This window comes from Vespa velutina, chromosome 19 (assembly GCF_912470025.1).
Source record: "Vespa velutina chromosome 19, iVesVel2.1, whole genome shotgun sequence".
Taxonomy (NCBI): Eukaryota; Metazoa; Arthropoda; class Insecta; order Hymenoptera; family Vespidae; genus Vespa; species Vespa velutina.
The window spans coordinates 482,501-501,416 of NC_062206.1; the positions used below are offsets into that span (position 1 = coordinate 482,501).

Below are 18,916 nucleotides of genomic sequence, written 5' to 3' on the forward strand. Positions count from 1 at the left end.
GGCCAAAATTAGATCAAGTCAATATCCCATGTAGATTATCACTAACAGACTGCTCATCCTGCAGTGGTAGCCAAAATTGCCCGAAGTAGTTTGGCCGCTGCCGTTTATCCGGGCACATGCTCCGGAAGATACAGTAAATCGATGGATTTATTATCGATGAAAATTCGATCAAAATTAATAATAATAATAATAATAATAATAATAATAACAATAATAATAATAATGTATATGTACATAAATATATCTATGTATGTATGTATGAGTATGCTCTTTTTTCATATAATCCAATTACAAATGGCTTATTATTACCAAATACCCCCACTTCTTGCCAACAAATAAAAGCATTGTGTGAATTTTTGAATTCGCGAAAATCAAAAGAGAGAGAGAGAGAGAGAGAGAGACAACAAAAATAATAAAAAAAAGATTCCCTATAATCCAATTTCGAATGGTTTATTATTACCTAACACCGCCAATTCGAGTCAATGAATAAAAACCGATCCGTGATTTTTTTTTGAATTCTTGAAAAACAAAAAGAGAAAGAGAAAGAGAGAGAGAGAGAGAAACAGAGGGAGGGGAAGAGAGAACGAACGAACGAAAATAATAAAAAAAAAGAAAGATTCAAATTTTTTGTAATATGGTTAATCGAAGAATAGAAATATTTATAGAAAATTGAATGGTTAACTATGGTTAATACATTACAGGTTGTTTCCTTTTAACAAAAAGAAAGGGGGATAGGAATTTAAAATTCCGTAAACAAGACTATCGCCACGGGGCAGCCATTTCATTGACAGAATGACGAACGTTCTGTGTAGTCGGTGGTTACGCCAAGGGCTCATAAATCACAAGATATTTTCCATATCGATATACAGAGAGGTGAAAGAGGTGGCGATGGTGGAAAAGGAGGAAGGAGGAGATGCTGGTGTTAGTGTTGATGGTGGTAGTGGTGATTCGGTGTTTTGGATTTGATGATTTTCTTTAATTCCTTTTTGTTATTTAATTTAATTTTATTTAATTTAATTTTTCTTTTCTATTTTCAACCACACCCTCGCCTAATAGAAATTATTTCCGAGAGATTCAAGATATTCGGATATCTCCTTAAGGAATTTTTCTAACCGGTAATCTTCTCTAGGTGAACGACCTTTTTATATTATTATTATTATTATGATTATTATTATTATTATGTTTTATATTTTTTTTCCTTTTTCTCGCTCGCAATTTAATTGCTCTTATCCCAGGAATTTCGTGAATTTTGTTACGTTACATATACCGGGCCCGACAACCTCATTTAATGTACCGAGAACTTTATTGTTTCAAATGTAACACATCCGGCGTTATCATTAATTTAAGAAAAAAGATGAAGAAAAAGAAGAAAATTATTTATCGGGGGTAGTTCCAACCAACCCATCCCCTCCCCACCAGTTTCACCGAGCGAAAGTTCCTGCACGAAATTAAGTCTGGTTGGGTGGTTACTCCGGTGATAAAGTTAAGCGACGCTTACAATTAGATCGGTTAATTTTTTGAGGAAAAAAAAAAAAAATAAATAAATGAAAAAAAAAATAAAATAAAAAGGGGACAAATTGTTAAGCGACATTCAAGAGCGTGAATAGCTTGAGCCTCGAAATGTGAAGATTAAGGGTGGTTCGAGTACGTAAACTTTATTCGGATGGTTGATCCTTTTAACGGGGATGAACGTGGTGAACGGTTACATACGCCTGGATGATCTAACAGAAAAGAAAAAAGAAGAAGAGAACAAACAAAACGAAACAAAAAAAAAGAATAATTATGAGTAATATGATAGAAATTAATTTAAATTTAACATTCTCTAAATTAATAACATTAATTTGAAGTTAACATTCTCTTAAATATTTCGCTTACGATGAACGTACCAATCGAATAACCTATCGTTGTTTATCGTTTTCTCCTAAAATACGGTTAGTAGGAAATATACCTACATACATACATATGTGTATATATATATATATATATATATATATATATATATATATATATACGTACATAGATATATACATAAGCGTGTGTTACCGTTCGCGCGAGCACATCTTTTATGAACCAGATAAAATTTTGAAGCGACTAGAATTATCGTCTCGGTTAGTGCGCGCACGTCCTACATTAATACTAACTTAATACACAGAAAGACAGACATGCACACATACACACACACACAAACATATATTATGTATTAACACGCGCGTTCGGTAATGTCGATGTATTCACTATTCGGAAAACTTTCATAAAATTTTCTATGACGTCGCTTATCTCAGTTCCTCGATCGAACGATCTAATGATCTAACATTTCGATCGCTTTAAATAATTATCATCGTCGATATTTTTAACACTCTCCGATCAGATCAGATCATCCGTTCAACTGGTTCATAACAGATCTAGTTTCTTGGAAATCACTGTACTATTAGATTACCTTTCTTATGATTATTTCGATAAATTTATGTTAGAAAACATGAAAGAAGTAAGTAAATTTATATCCTTCGATAAAGATGATAATATCAATCGTTTCCGTCTTTATTGATATTATCGCTAATTATCCGGGTTAATTGATTAGTTAATTATATGGGTATATACTTATAAAGCTTTCTCTTGCTCTATCTCACACACACACACACACATATATATGTATTATATATATATATTTCGACTGATTAATACGATCACTTATAAATCTATTATAGTAATTGATAGCTCTAATAACATTAACTATATAATCTATGACTAACCGTTAACCGTTATTCATATCGATTAAAGAGATATGACGAGTAAGGGAGAAAAAGAAAAAGAAAAAGAGAGCGAGTGAGAAAGAAAAATACAAGATAAGATTTAATAAATGTCGAACGAAACAACGCAAACCGTAATATCTCGCTAAGGATCCTTTGCCTTTAATATAACGAACGTTTAAAGGGAACATCAGTATGAGGATGAGAATATTACGAGTAAGTATCCTTCGGAGTTTCGAACGATCCTGTAAGGAGTTTTAACATTAATAAAGTGTCAAGAGCAACCGACGTGAACCGAGGAGAACCAGATTTAACATCGTCTTCGTCGTCTTTGTCCTCGTCTTCCTCGTCGTCAGACTAACCGTCAAGATCTCTGTCTCTCTTTCACTCTCTCTCTCCCTCCCTCCCTCTCTCTCTCTCTCTCTCTCTCTCTCTCTCTCTCTCTCTCTCTCTCTCTCTTATAGTTTCCTTCGAGAATTCTCATAGAACTGAAACGGTCGCAGCCCTCTTTGGTTTCCTCCTCACCCATCCCTCATCTCCGAAGCACCCCTCAACCCAACCATCTTGGTGGTTACATTCCTATAGGAGTAAGTTCTCTTATGTAGCAGCTGCGAGTTTGTAGGATCGAACTACCAGTCTCTAACTGTAACAAACCGCGCTAATGTCTCGATCATCAATCCACCAGCCCCCCCCCCCTTCACCTTAACCCCCACCCATTCCCCTTCCTCCATCCTCCTTTCGAAACGTCTTCGAGTTATCCCTTTATATTCCGTTTCTATTCCAACTACCCCTCAATCCTGCCTGTCCGAAACGGTTCCCGTTTCGACGACACCGCAAAACGTGCTTTCGTCTTTATTATAAGATCTGAAAATCAATATCACGAATTGTACGATATTAATACTTCTTACTTAAATTTTACTATTAATACTTCCTTCCCTAAATGTTTTTATGGCGGTTTACTCGAAAGAGATATAAATAAATTCCTTTTTTCTTTTCTTTATAACAATTTCTCATTAAACGTTCTCCATTTGTATTTGCATTATAAATTATGATAAAGAAAAAGAAAAGAAACAAAGAAAAATTTAGTAGATATTTCTAAGTAATTGTAATGGAATTAACCTCTAATGTGGTTAAAACCGCTAAGATACTGCGTGAATATTTTAACTACTTTTAAGAGCGTAACGCGATACACTCTATGCACTTTATTCACATACACTTTATTTCCCTCTTTCTCTTTCTCTCTGTTTCTTTTTAATAGAGAAATAATAGTACGAAAGTAGGAAAGTACGAAAAAAAAAAAAAATAAAATAAAAATAAATGAAAATGCAAAGACGATGCTCACCGTTCTGCACGTCTCGTAAGAAAGCAAGGAGAAAATCGTAACAGCGCGTTTCTGCACCGTGAGGCGTTTTATTAGCCGCAAATCAGTTACTAAAACGCGCTTTCGCAAAAACCAGCGAACTTTATTGTTACCCGCGAGATAGTTGTCAACGAGCAGAGCGCTTTTCTGAGAATTCGAGTTTTCGAGGCCGGCAAACTCATCTCTTTCTTACTATCTCTCTCTGACACACAGACAGTCTCTCTCTCTCTCTCTCTCTCTCTCTCTCTATCTCTCTATCTCTCTTTCTATCTTTCGGCTTATGCTAATTTTGTTCTTGTGAAGTCACGTGCTTTCGCAACGTAAGAACTTCTTCTTCGTCGTCGTCGGCGTCGTCGTCGTCGTCTAATGCAGAAATGCAACCGAGTTATATTTCCCGTTTGGAATGATGGGAAATATCATAGCGTGTATATATATATATATATATATATATATATATATATAAATATAAACATATTTGCGTTATCGAAACGTTGTCACTGAGATCTCTTTCATGTCGAATATATGAATACGTACGTGACGAAGTTCATATAAAATGGCGTCGAACGATTCGATCGAGATGTTACTCCATTCGAGATTTGATACTATTGATTTTATATATATATATCATATGTGTATATATTTATATATGATAACATTACTCATTATATAAATGTATATAATCTCTCTTTTTTCTCACAAAGTTTTCTCTCTCTCTCTCTTTCTCTCCCTCTTTTATCTCTTTTTTATTTTTCATTCAAGATTGAATTGAAAGTAAATGACGCTTCCTCAGTTCTGCAACAACCCTCATAGTATATACTACACTTTAACATCATAAGAAAAAGAAAATAGAAGAACGTGAAAGACATAGTTTTTTGACCCGAAGAAGAGGTAGATAGATAAATAGAGAGAGAGAGAGAGAGAGAGAGAACGAGAGAAGAAAAAAAATGAAAAGAAACATCTCGAGATTACGCAGATTCTATCAACGAAACTCATATCCACCTGGTGCCCCATGGGCGATTATCTTGTCTTTTCCTTTCTTACGCAACGAGAGGAAAGATATTAAAAAGTTTTTCCATAGAACGTCGTCGCCGTAAGGTAACAACTGCTCAAGGAGGACGAGTAAGAGAAGAAAGAGGAAACGGGGAGAGTGGGAAGTGAGCGGGGGATTATAGAAGGGGGAAAGGGGCGTTAAGGTCTAAGTGGGTGGGTAGAACGAAAGAAGGTTGGCATGGGGAGTAACAGGGTGGTTGGAAAGCGTTTTATCCAAAGTTTCTCCTTACCCCACAACGAGCGATTTTACGTATTATTCAGAAACTTCAAAAGAGAAAGAGAGATAGAAATTTTAGGGTGACTGGTATTTATCTATCTCTCTCTTTCTCTCTCTCTGCGTGTATATATATATATATATATATATATATGTGAAAAGAAAGTCATGTCGTCCTTCGTTACACAGTAGTCCCCTCATTCAATGTATCCTATTAAAACATCGTCGTCGAAATCTCGTCTTTAATCTTGCCGCTCTCTGATCGTTTAGTTAAAGTCGACCCGAAAAAGTTTTTAACGAGTCGTCTCGCGAGTTTCTAAAAGAAAATCCGTCAGTTTTTCTTTCTTTACGTTTCTCTCCCTCTCTTTTTCTCTCACTCTCTCGTTCTCGTTTCCTTTCTATTTCTTTCGCTTAAAATTCTCGACATTGTGCAACGAACGAGAACTTTGAGCTCGTGCGAGCAACCGTACAGCTCTCATTCGTTCGCTCGTTTGCGTTCGCGCGCGTAAACTTTGACGCGGGAAAAATTAAACGTGGTTTTAGTATGGCTCGCATTTAATTAGTGATCCCTATCGGTGTGCGTAAATGTCGCGTCTCGTTTCGTTTCGTTTCGTTTCCTCTGTAAAAAGTGAAAATGTAATAAACTGGTACTGAAAGAAAAGTAACAGTAAAAGCGAAAGAACGAAGAATTAAAAAGAAAAGAGAAGAGAAAAGTCAAGAAAAGAAAAGAAAGGAAAGAAGAGAATAGAAAAAGAAATAGAAAAATAATGGTAACTAATGTCAATATCAAAATCCAGTATTTATTATTATTATTATTATTATTATTATTATTATTATTATTATATATAAAAAGAAAAAGAAAAAAGAATCAATGTTACTGAAAATTTCTAACGTACTTCCCTTTTCGTCCCTTCGTCCTCGTCCCTTTTCTCTTCTCTGCATGGTGCCCATGACCCTCCGTCCATTCTCCGTCTTAGCCACGAATTTTTACGAATAATTCGGAAAATATTCTTTTCTTTTCTTTTTTTCTTTTTTATTCAATAAATAATAAATTCAAACCTCGAACTCTTTGTCTGATCGATTAAATATCGATCGTACGACTAGATAATAATCTTATCGAAACATAATCGATTATCGATGATAAGAATCATCATCTTCATCATCATCATCATCATCAGTCCGTTCAATCGTTGTCGCTTTTACATTTAATTATTTCTCTTACGTAACGTATTAATTAAGTCAAATTGATTCTACCGATAAGATAGAACGAACGGGAGAGAAGAAAGAGTGAGAAAAAAAAAAGAGAAAAAGAGAAAAGAAAGAAAAAGAAAACGTCATTTAAATCGAATAAATCACATCGCATAATCCTTTATCATGGATTTTAACATACACGAAATGATCGATATCACAATCAACAATATTTTTTAACTTTTCCGTTCGCTTCTCGAAGAAAATTTATGAAAATTCATATACGTAAGGATTTTCGTGAGCTTGCAAAAGTGTTGAAAGCCAGAAGGTGATAGAGTGTTCTCTCTTTATCTCTCTCTCTCTTTCTCTCTATCCATCTCTCTCGAACAAGAGTCCTCTCTATCTCGAGTTCTATCTTTCTTTCTTTCTCTTTTTCTCCCTCTCTCTCTCTCTCTCTCTCTCTCTCTCTCTCTCTCTCTCTCTCCCTCTCCTTCTCTCTTTATGGTCGATAAGTTTCGACGTTTTCGTCGATGCTGAACACAACACCGAGAAAAGCTTCTACACGAAGACGACTACAACGACGACGACGACGACGACGACGACGACGATGACTATGACGATGACTACGTCGACGACGACGACGACGTGCTATTCGTTTTGAGTTGCCGGGCAAAACTAGTCAGTGGGTGGTTATAACGCCACTGGCAAAGCCTTCTAGCCCCTACCGCTTCTGCTTTTCGTGAGCTATCTCTTCTTCTTCTTCTTCTACTACTACTACTGTTACTACTACTACTACTTCTACTTCTCTTCTCTTCTCTGCCTCTTCCTGTACGTATTTGTATTCGTATTCGTATTCGTATTCGTATTCGTCTTTTATTCGCGCGACGAGAGGTAAAATGCATATAAATTTGTATACATTGATGAATTAATATTATCCGATAATATTATATTTTCAATGAAATATTTAGAGTTAATTAGATTGGTACAGTTCATTTTTTTTTTCTTTTTTTCTTTTTTAGTTTCTAGTTTGTTAGCGAATTTAATTCATATACGTATATATATGTATATATTGATATATAACGTACAAATTAATATATATATATATTCATTTATTATTTCATTATCAGACAATAATTAATATATGTATATATATATACATATGTAAGGTATGAATTGTTTTAAATTAAATTGATTATATAATGTAATTGCAATTAAGATGCACATAATATGCGTATGGAAATGATAGTTATATAAGTGATTATAAATGTTTGGACCTATCCGTCTTATGCAATTCATTATTCTATATTATATGAATATTTAGAATGTATATATATATATATATATGGGTGTGTGTGTATGTATTTACGTATAATGAATTGCATAACCCGTAACGGAACAAGCATTTTTCATATTTCATTTACGATCGCTGTCAATTATTTTTTATTCATCTACATAGGTATATCTATATCTATATGTATTCACACATATGATATACTTGTCAAAAGATTCGAACGGTGCAGACACCGTGACACGTGACGAAGAAAAATCGTACCATTTCGACGTAATTATCCTCACCCTCTCTTTTTCTTTTTTTCTTTCTAAACTCTCGTCTCGTTCAACAATATCACGTGGAAGAATCTTTCAGCTTTTATTTTTTCTTCTTTCCTTTTTTTTTTTTTTTTTTCTTTTTTCTCTCGAGGCCTCTCGATTTAACGAGACGCACGCGAGTTTTACGTGCTAATAATCGGCATACACGCACATATGTATGTACATACAAATATACATACATAAATACACGCATACAATTATATACATATAACAGAACGTTTAAAGAGCAATATTTCGTTCTCGTTCTAACGCGATCTGTCAAGGGTCTCAAAAACAACCGAGAATAATCTCTCTCTCCCTCTCTCTCTCTCTCTCTCTCTCTCTCTCTCTCGTAGCCGATAGTATCGTATCCTCGTCTGGCGTCTGGCCTTTCCATCGGTCCTTCTATCGGGTGTGCCGAGAGAAAGAAAAAAATGAATGGAAGAATAGGAAAGCAAAGGAGGAAAACGAAAAACCAAAATAAACAAACAAACAAACGAACGAACGAACGAGCAAACAAACAAAAGGGAGGGATCAAAAAAAAAAAAAAGGGAAAAGTAAGAAAAAAAAAAAAAAGAAAGAAAGAAAGAAAAAAATGGGAGACCCGATTTTGTTCTCGTACGCTTGCTTTTCGGCGTCTCTCCTTTATCCCAACGTCCCTTGCATCTCGAAATCGCCCGTAAAGCGTTTTCCGACGTTCCTTCTAATCGCTCGGTGTTTTTTATCCCACGCGGCTTAAATGCCTCGGCTTATTTTTTTTTCCGTCCCTCCTACCTCTTACCACCCTCATCACCATCCCCCATCCCCACGCCTACGCCCCAACCTCACGTTCGCGCTCGTTGCATGTACGCGTACACGAAGAAAGGTCTCTTGGTAAAAGCTCTCTTGCAATTCTCTTTTATTTCTTTTCTTTTTCTTTTTCTTTCCCTTTCGTTCGTTTTCTTCTATTTCTTTTTTTTTTTTTTGCTCTATTAACGCATGGTTGAGCGATCAAGGATATACTAGGTCTTTGCATATATGTACATGCAACTTTTGCGATCATTAAAATATCTTATGAAATTGTATAAATCGTTATTATAGTTATATAATTATATTATGCAATAATTATTATAATATACAGTTAATATTCTAGTTTATATATATATATATATATATATATATATATATATATGTATATGTGTATATAGTTTATTGTATTGGACAATTACATAGTATAATTATATAATTATATATTATATATTACATATTTTCAATTTTTATTATTTTAATAATGATATCAGTTTAATTGCGAATACATTTGTCAATTCGTTTTCACGAGAAAAATCGTTAACGTAAAATTGCAATAAGTAAATATGTGGTATAGTTATAAAAAGTTCTATCAGAATTAAACGATCAGCTGATTATTTAATTATCAGCTGATATAGTATATCGAACGATTTAAATTCTCATTCTGAACCCGAAAAAATGCAAAAGGATTTCTCTCTATCGCGAGAGATACTAAAAATGAAAACGATCGTTTTATTTTCTTTCTTTCTTTCTTTCTTTTTTCCTTTTTCCTTCTTTTTTTTTTCCCCCTTTCTTTTGAAAGATTATTCACGGTGTTCTATCTACGTCCATTAGTCACGAAAATATACATATGTAGTAGTAGTACATACGCGTGCGTCATTTGCGTCGCGTTAAGAGAGAAATAAATTGGGCACAGTACGACGTCGTCGTATGAGACGTTTGATCTGCTTTTTTTCTTTTAGTTTTTTTTTCCTTTTATTTTCAATTTTTCCTTTTACTTCTCCACCATTCTGCAAGATCTTCTGAAAACACTGTGTGAGGTCCAATAACGTACACATATACGTACGCTCTATCATTACGGTCTAAGATACAGCATAGTTAGAGTTCGAAAATATTTTCTTTCTTTCTTTCTTCCGTTCGTTCGTTCGTTCGTTCGTTAAGTTCGTTAGATCTTATAGATCATGGTTGTCGATCGGTGGTTTATCAGTAACGAGCCTGACAAGTCTATAGCCGACTTTCTTTTACAACTCGATTCACATTCGAGTTTGCCGAGTCACATTCGTGAGACACGCGAGAACACATCGTAGAAAAAAAAAAAAGCAAATTTGCAGGGGCGTTTCTTATTAAAGGAAAAAAAAAGAAAAGAAAAAACCGCCTAAGCATGAAATAAGAATGAATCATTATGTTTTAAGCTCGTTACTCGAAATGCTTTTCTTTTTTTTCTTTTTCCTTTCTTTCTTTTCCTTCTTTTTTATTATTATCTTTTTTTTCTTCGATCCCGTAAAAAAAGAAGATAGAGATAAGGACAGAGATGCGTACGAGTGTGTCTATGTTGGTGTAAATATGGATGTACGCAGAATGTGAGATCAAAAGAGGGGGACATACAAATATAATTTCTATTTTTGTAAACAGATCATAAGATGAAATGTAATGGCACGATTTCTAGGTTCGCTCACTCGTCGAGAGAGAGAGAGAGAGAGAGAGAGAGAGAGAGAGAGAGAGAGAGAGAGAGAGAGAGACAGAAAGAGACTAGTAAGTCCCGACGTTCTTTCAAACAATCCTCTTAAGCGAGTGACTAATATACACGACTATGAATCTCTAACGTGGATTTATACGTACCATCGTTAAAACGTCTCCTCCCACATCGATACGTCTAAAACCTTTATGAGTTTACCAAAAGGAAACACATTAGAATCGATTAATACCCTTTCGATCGTCGATTACATTGTATCGTTTCTTTCTTTCGAAATCAAACGAGAACGAAAGAACTTGAAAACGACAAATGGTAACATTCTTTTCGTACCAACGTAATCGTTACTATTATTTTTATATATTTTTTTTCTTTTTATTGTTCACTATTGAATTATTTCAGATTAAATTCGAAACGCGAATTTGATCGGATAAATGAACAAATATTTCGGATAAAAACCGTAAGACGCTCGATAACCGAAAACTAGTCGAGAGTCTCTTTGTCGACTGGACAAAGTTCGAGGCGAGTGCCAGGCGAGTTTCGAAAATAGTTCGCTGTGGTTTCGGCACGCGGCAGCTCGAATACGTTGCCACTACATTGCTCTCTCTCTCTTTCTCTCTCTCTCTCTCTCTATCTATGTATCTACCTAACTAGCTATCTCTATCTCTGTTACTACGTCTCTCTGTCTGTCTATTTGTAGGTGACCGCCGTACAAACTATTAAACCAGAGCTACCAAACTCGCAAAATTTAATTTCCTATTGGTTTCTGATATCGAGTAGATACATACAAATATTTACACATACACACACACACACACACACACATATATATATATATATATATGTATATGGTGATAAGTCGAACTTCTATGATTTTTGTTTCGTAGGATTTTTATTTTATAAGGAAAGAAAGAAAACTGATGAGAAATGTTTGGATTCTAATTAGAAAAAAAAGGAGACGCAAGAAAAAAAAGAACTATGTCCCATCCTAATCTGAAATTGATAATTGTTCTAACTTGGCGATTATTTGAGTTGACGAGAAAGAAAATGAAAAAAAGATGAGAAACCAAAAGAAAGGAAGAAAAAAAAAATGAAGATAAAAAAAAGGTAACAGAAAGAACGAAGAGTGTATTTGAATCAAATTTGAAGAGAAAAGAAAGAATGGAAGAAAAAAGAAAAAAAGAAAAAAACAGAAAATAAATTATTCTTACCTTGTTCGACCTCGGCGTTGATGTGAATGGTTCTCAATCTTAGCTCTTCGTTCTCGTAAATCATCCCCCTTGAGGATTTCCGATCGAGTTTTCTATTCGGTTTAACGCTGACGTCTCGCCTTCTTGCTCTTAACATACCGGCACCACCAACACCAACACCAGCACCCGCCATCATACTTCTATCATTTATAATCTCGTTTAAATCGAATGTTTCGATTATCGACACTTTTAATCAATTCACTGTTAACTAACAATCGCTCTCGTCTTTTTCGTTCTTATCAAAAGTTCCACTTTTCTTTACACCTGGTATTAATTTTATCAGGAAAATCTGTCAACATGGAGGGGTTTTTTTTTTTTTTTTTTAATTAAGAAATCAAACCTCAAAGGCTATTTGTTCTGTTCCTATTATTTGTTAATGACGAAAGAAATTGTGTTAGACGAAAATGAAATCATAATTATCTTAATCATACACATTAATAATATATTATATATATTAATTATATATATTATTAAGACTGGTAGGTCATACATATAATATATATGAATGAAGAAAGAGAGAGAGGGGGGCGGGAGGGAGAGCGAGTAAAAAAAATGTCAAGGGTAGCTTGCTAAAAACTCGTCCTTTTTAAAGTCATGCACTTTTACCCAGCCCTCATTTCCTATCCCTTCTCTCTCTCTCTCTCTCTCTCTCTCTCTATATATATATATATATATATATATATATATATATATATATATATATATATATATATATATAGATATATATATATCTTTCTGTTTATATCCGTGTCTAGGCGCATATATGTATTAAGCATCTCGCTTAAAAGCGCTGAGGGAATAGAAAGAGATAGTGAGAGAGAGAGAGGGTGGAAAAAAAGTGAGAGAGGGAGAGAGACCTTCGTATTACTCGAGTTAGTTTTTTCATACCTTCGTAAGCCGCTCGAGACTCTGATATTTCGAATTTCTAATCAACATCGAAAACATATTTTCCCATTTTATTTATTTAATTTTGTATTTCTTTTTTTTTCCCCATCGAATGGCGATTAATTCTCTTTTAAAACGAATTTTTTCTTTTCTTCTTTTTTTCCAATATTATTCAAGTAACCGTTAAATGATATCCTCTTAAATTCAATTCAAGAACGAACGGGATGAGATCGAATCGTAATTAGTAATAAAGCTATACGAGGGTTCTTTATTACCAAGATTTTTAATAGCAAAAAAGGCAAAATAAAACAAAAATTAAGGGAATTTTTTGCGAGGAGAAACATTTAAATCGAAACGTACCATTTCGCAAATTCTTCCTATTCATTTTTTTTATTCTTTCTTCCTTATTTCTTTTTCTCTTTTTTTTTTCCTTTTTTTTTTCTTTTTTTTTTTTTTATCGAACACTCACGTAATTTGCGTACGATTACTCAGCGTTTATCAGCACGCTCGAGGTGATTGAAGAGGGGTAGTGGTGGAGGAGGCCACTTTTTTCCTCTCTCTCTCTCTCTCTCTCTCTCTATCTCTTTCTTTCTTTCTTTTCTTCTTTTTCCTTTTATTTCCTCTCATTGTCGGTTCGTATTCTATAATTTAGATTTTGCTTAATTTATGCTGAACATAGTCGGTGGTGTAAATAAACCTGCCACCCCCTATACCCATTCTAGTCTTAACTATGTTTCTCTCTCTCTCTTTTTATCCCTACTTCGGTGTAATTTATCCGGTAGGTTCCAAGAAGAATTTATCTCGTCGCAAAACCGACGGATTTTCTACGATCCATCTTCTCGTTTTCTCTCTTCTCTTCCCTTCTCTTTCTCTTTCTCTTCTCGTTTCGCAAGCAACGAGCAGAGGAATCAAGCGGTCTAGTCGTTGCACTCTTGAAACCACCTCGTGTCTCCTCATCATCCACTATCACGTCGTTGTGTAGTACTTGTCAGTGACATTGTCGTCGTCGTCGTCGTCGTAGTTGTCGTCGTCGTCGTCGTCGTCGTCGTCGTCTGATACGGTGCATTCATTATCCTCTCGAGAGATTTAAAGCCGATGTATGTCTTCGATATATAGCAAAAGACACATATATACATTTCCGTTGTTTTCCTTTTCTTTTTTTCTTCATGCTTAATTTATTTTTTCTTCCTTTTCTTTTTCTTTTTACAATTTGATTACACTTCAATATTCTTCTTTATATATATATATATTTCTTTTTCTTTAATTGGAAACATTCTTTGGTATCTACATACGTACATATATATTTTTTTTATTTTATAATCTTCATTGTCTTTTCTGAAAAAAGACAAAGAAATAGGGAAAAAAATGATCATTAAAACATGAAAACTCCATAGGTACTTAAACATATAAAAAGATAAGGGTAAAACAAGAAAACTTAAAGAGATAGATTTGGAGAGAGAGAGAGAGAAAGAGAGAGAGAAAGAGAGAAAAGAGGGCCTTGGTTCTTGTCGATGAGCACAAGGACACGGTGTTTGGCCGCCTGTGTACCGAGTAAATGCATAGAATAGCAAAACATGTCGCTTGTGGAAAGCGAGCGAAGGTAAATCCGTACTTTGAAAAGCGTTTTTGCTCTCTCAGCCTTCACTCTCTCTCTCTTAGCCTCCCTCCCCCTCTTTCAGTCTCTGTGAAATGACATCAAAGGGCGAAGAGGCTCAGTAGAGAGGCGCGACGTTGACGACTACGAGGATGTTGGACCCGCGGTGTAAGTATAGATAGATGGATGGATGTTTATATATATATGTATGTATGTAGATGTATGTAAATGTAGATGTAAACCCTGCTAGGACGTAGGTGGAAGAGAAGGAGGAGGGTTGATACTAGAGTTTGGGAGTTGGGATTGGGTGGGTTGGTTTGGGGATGAAGATATACCGAAAAGCAAAAGCATAAAACCAGGTAGGATAGGTACGATACGTTCAACCATCCTCCTCCGTCTCTTTTTCATTCTCCTCCTCCTCAACCTCCTCCTCCTCATCCTCAACCTCCCATCTCATCCATCCAACCTCTACGTATATATGTACGTCCAAGTATAACGGCAGCTTAAAGCTTCTTTCTCTATCTATCTATCTCTCTCTCTCTCTATCTCTTTCTCTTTCTCTTTCTCTCTCTCTCTTTCTCTCTCGCTTAGATCCGTCCAACCAAACGAGGAATACGAAGAGGAGGATTTTCTAGGCCTTTGACAATGAGCGAGAGTAATTGATTAACAAACACACAAGCGACGAGGAAATCCGTACTGTAAGCTTTTTCCCGAAGCTTTTCCAAGCTTTTCGTTGAGCTTTTTCGCCCTTTGTCCTCTCTCTCTCTCTCTCTCTCTCCCCCTCTCTATCTATCTGTTTCTCTCTAACTTTCGTTGTTTTTTTTTTGTTTTTTTTCACCTATCCTTCTATTTTTTTGATCATTCAACAGAGTGGAATGGATTGGAACGAATCGATTTTGATTATTCGAGCCGATTGCGAGACCATGTACCATGTTATTTTTTTCGTTTATTTCTTTCTTTTTCTCTCTCTCTTTCATCTTTATTTTGTTGTTTTTCGTTTTTTTTTTCTTTTTTTTCGACACCACCTCCCCACCACAATTTTTACTCACCTCCATTTCCCAATTTTTACCCTTACTTTTCTTTCATCGTTGGGATCGTGACTCCTTTTTCTTTATTTTTTGTTCTTTCTTTCTTTCTTTCTCTTTCTTTTAAGTAAAAGAAGAAACCGCGTAACGTACAATATATATTTTATATATATATATATATATATATATATATATATATATATATATATATATATGTGTGTGCGTGTATGTAGTATATATGTATGTATTATTCTTTCACTCGTTAGCGTTCCATTCGAAAAGGGCAGTACGCTATGGAATGGTGATGAGGGATGGGGTGGTGAAAAGAAATCGTGTTCTTGCGGAACGTTAAAAACGCGTAGAAAAGTTGTTCGCTCGAGCACAATCGGAATTATTTTCTACCTTGCCACCCCCTCCTCCTCGTTTTTCTTTTTTCCTTTCCGCCCCCCCCCCCCCCTCTCTCACTCTTTTTCTCTCTGTCTGCCTTTCTTTTCATTCTTTCCTGCTCATTTTTACGGAGATACACTTTACCCAACGCGTTATAGTACTCTTTGCCCGTATCCTTTTAGTTTTTATTTTCAGGAACCAAAGTCGGTCCCTGGTCTTTATTTCCCTCTCTTTCTCGTATTTAGCAAAAACGGTCCTTTTTGTCTACCTGCTGCTTGAATATATATATGTATAATAAAAAAAAAGTGTTACATTTTTGTCGCATGTAAAATGCATAACATATATATATATATATATATATATGTACATATACATAACGTACAAAAACGTACATGCGTGCATCTAAAAGAAAAATAAAGGCTCTTGCCTCTATTCACTTTTGAATACACGCATACCTACATATACAGAGAGAGAGAGAGAGAGAAATGGGATTTTTAGAATTTGACTTCCATCTCTCATTTTCTTTCTCGAAAAAGAATGTAAAAAAGAAAAAAAAAAGTTTATCTATCCCCGACTCCTTTCAATAAATTATTATCACATTTTTATCCGTCCTCGTGATCATCGACTTGAAATCACATAGAAAAAAAGAAATATGTCGGATATAATCGAACAACTCGATTAGCCGATTTATCCATCGTCGTGGTCGTAGATAGATAGTGTGGTTGTGTCCAGTATTAAAAAACGCTGACAAATTTTTCTCGACATATTTTCGAGGAATTTTAACGATTTTCCATTTGCTCCTCGTCCTCATTCACGACGGATTATAAAATATGGCCAATCTATACCCAAACGTATTACGTCGTTTCGGATTAACGTATCTACTACGTATGGAAGCTTGGGAGAAGGATACTGAGTGAGTGAGTGAGGGCTGGGCTGGGCTGGGCTGCTCTGGGCTGGGGTTATAGGTGAGGCAGGAGGTGGGGAATTTGTGGAAAGAGAGAGAGAGGGAAAGAGAGAAAATGCGACGATTGACGAAACGAAGCTTGGCGAGGGGAGAAACGAGGGGTAGGGGGTGGGACGATGCGTCACAAACCTACGTGTGATTTTCACGAGTACGTGCTACTAGTAGAGCTATACTAGTTTCTCTTCGTGTGTTTTACAGTATCTCTAAAAGCGATGCCTATACTTATTCTCACTCGTTTACGGATTCTACCGGATTCGATTATTTTCATACGCTTTTACCGATTTTCCATCGTCGTGCTGCGAGAGAAAGAGAGAAAGAGCGAGCGAGCGAGAGAGAGAGAGAGAGGGAGAGAGAGAGAGAGAGAGAGATTGAAAATCAAATCTCATAGTAGTTCGTAAAATCTCTTTTTTTAAACCATCACCCACTCACTCCTATTTTCTTCTTGTTTTTTTTTCCTTTCCTTTTCTTTTTCTTTTTTTTATTTTTTTTTTTTCAAATCGTTTCGAAAGAATCAGAAATGAAGTTGAAGAAGAAAAGGAGGAGGAGAAATAAGAAGAAGAACTTTCTTCTCTTTTTTTTCTTTTTTTAGTTCGGAGAACATCGATCGTCTCGATTGACTAACTTCTTAGGAATTATGAAAAAGACGCTTCGTTTCTGTTCATTGAGTAAGTTCTTATGTATGTACATATGAAGAGAGTAATATCTTATTACGATTTTAACGATTTCCGGTCCGTGTTAGACACATACACATACACATACATATCTATACGTTTATACGTTAGTTGTATACATAGATTAGATAGATGGATAGATAGATATAGTTCGAGAATGCGAGTTTAACGTTAACGATTAAAGGTAAGACGTAAAGCAGACGCATCAGGGAAAGTTTAAAAAGATTGCTTTTAGGTTTTATGTGGGCGCTTAAAATCCCTAAATCTCTTCTAATCACGTATCCGACGATGACCGAAACAGACCACCATCTAATTCCTAAGATCATCATTCTATGTTTTACTTATCTCTGAAGATCAACAAATCTCTCTCTCTCTCTCTCTCTCTCTCTCTCTCTCTCTCTCTTTCTCGTTGTTACCATTTATAAATTCGTAATAATAATTCGACCGATCTTTCCAATCGATATTCCCAATAAAATAATAGTAAATGTTTTATGTACATTTTTTTTTTTCTGTAGTGAGTGAGCGAAAGAGAGACAGAGAGAAAAGAAAGATTTATTTTTTCGAATTATAATCTCATTGCGGTTATAATAATGATCATCTTCTCTCATGGTGCAGCACCATACATACATTGTAAATGAGTGCGGTGTCGTTTATTACGTTTGGTCCTGTCGTAGTACGAAGTAGTAACGACAGATCATGGATTACAACTGCGACACGTGTTACGGACACGTTTACTGGCATGACGTTAACACGTGCATCGACGAGAGGACACCAGGATGGTGAGGGAGGGTGTGGAAGAGTTAGGGAGGTATATACGCGCATACACAGATACACATACGCGCACGAATACACATAGGCATTGGTTATATGAGAACACCAGGGGACATCCAGGACGCAAGCCAGGACATAACCCTGGATCCAACCCAGGACACGAATAAGAGAGTAGATTCTCGCGTCCGTTCTGCGGAATGATTTACGTGCGGTCTCACGTAACGCCAGCTGGAGACGCCTGTCCAAAGGTGTTCAAAAGTTACCATGGAAATCAACTTTAGACTTTAATGTCCTCTTTGATCGTTAAATCGACCATCGAACCAAGTTTATGTCTCTCTGTCTCTCTCTCTCTCTCTCTCTCTCTTTTTCTCTTGAGATTTCGTTATTTTTTTTTTTTTTTTTTTTTTTTTTTTTTTGTTGACTTTACGATTTCCGTACTACTGTACCTCATCCAATGTAATATTCTCAAAGCATAGATATATAATATCGTTTTTTTTTCTTTTTCTTTCCCTTTTTTGCGTGTATTTTCCTGATCTAATTTTTTCCTAGACGATGTCTCCTTTTCTTCTTCTCTCTTTCGCAAAAGAAAGAGAGAGAGAGAGAGAGAGAGAGAAAGAGAGTGTGACTCAGCAGCAGGCGGCGGGTCACTGGCAAAGATCCAAATGCCACCTTGTTCCGTGTCCTCCATGGATATTCTCCCTCTTTACAATTTCCTTTTTTTTTTTTTTTCTTTTTTTTACCCTTTTA

The 18,916-nt window shown here is 35.5% G+C and overlaps 2 protein-coding genes across 12 annotated transcripts in view; one reads left to right on the forward strand and one right to left on the reverse strand.

The window, feature by feature from the left end:
• Positions 1–18,916, forward strand: part of LOC124955770 (tyrosine-protein kinase transmembrane receptor Ror) — a 192,780-nt gene that overhangs the window by 51,347 nt on the left and 122,517 nt on the right. The window lies entirely within an intron of this gene.
• The window catches only part of LOC124955771, a 31,266-nt gene that overhangs the window by 8,285 nt on the left and 4,065 nt on the right, over positions 1–18,916 (reverse strand). For 2 of the 8 annotated variants that reach the window (XM_047510680.1, XM_047510679.1), the window contains exon 2: positions 11,834–12,012. In XM_047510680.1, coding sequence (XP_047366636.1) covers positions 11,834–12,008 — 175 coding nt within the window. In that variant the 5' untranslated portion in view covers positions 12,009–12,012. Of the gene's footprint in view, positions 1–6,267; positions 9,268–10,771; positions 11,250–11,833; positions 12,162–13,117; positions 13,997–18,916 lie in introns of those variants that run through there. The other 6 variants (XM_047510677.1, XM_047510684.1, XM_047510681.1 and 3 more) reach the window with 6 other exon arrangements.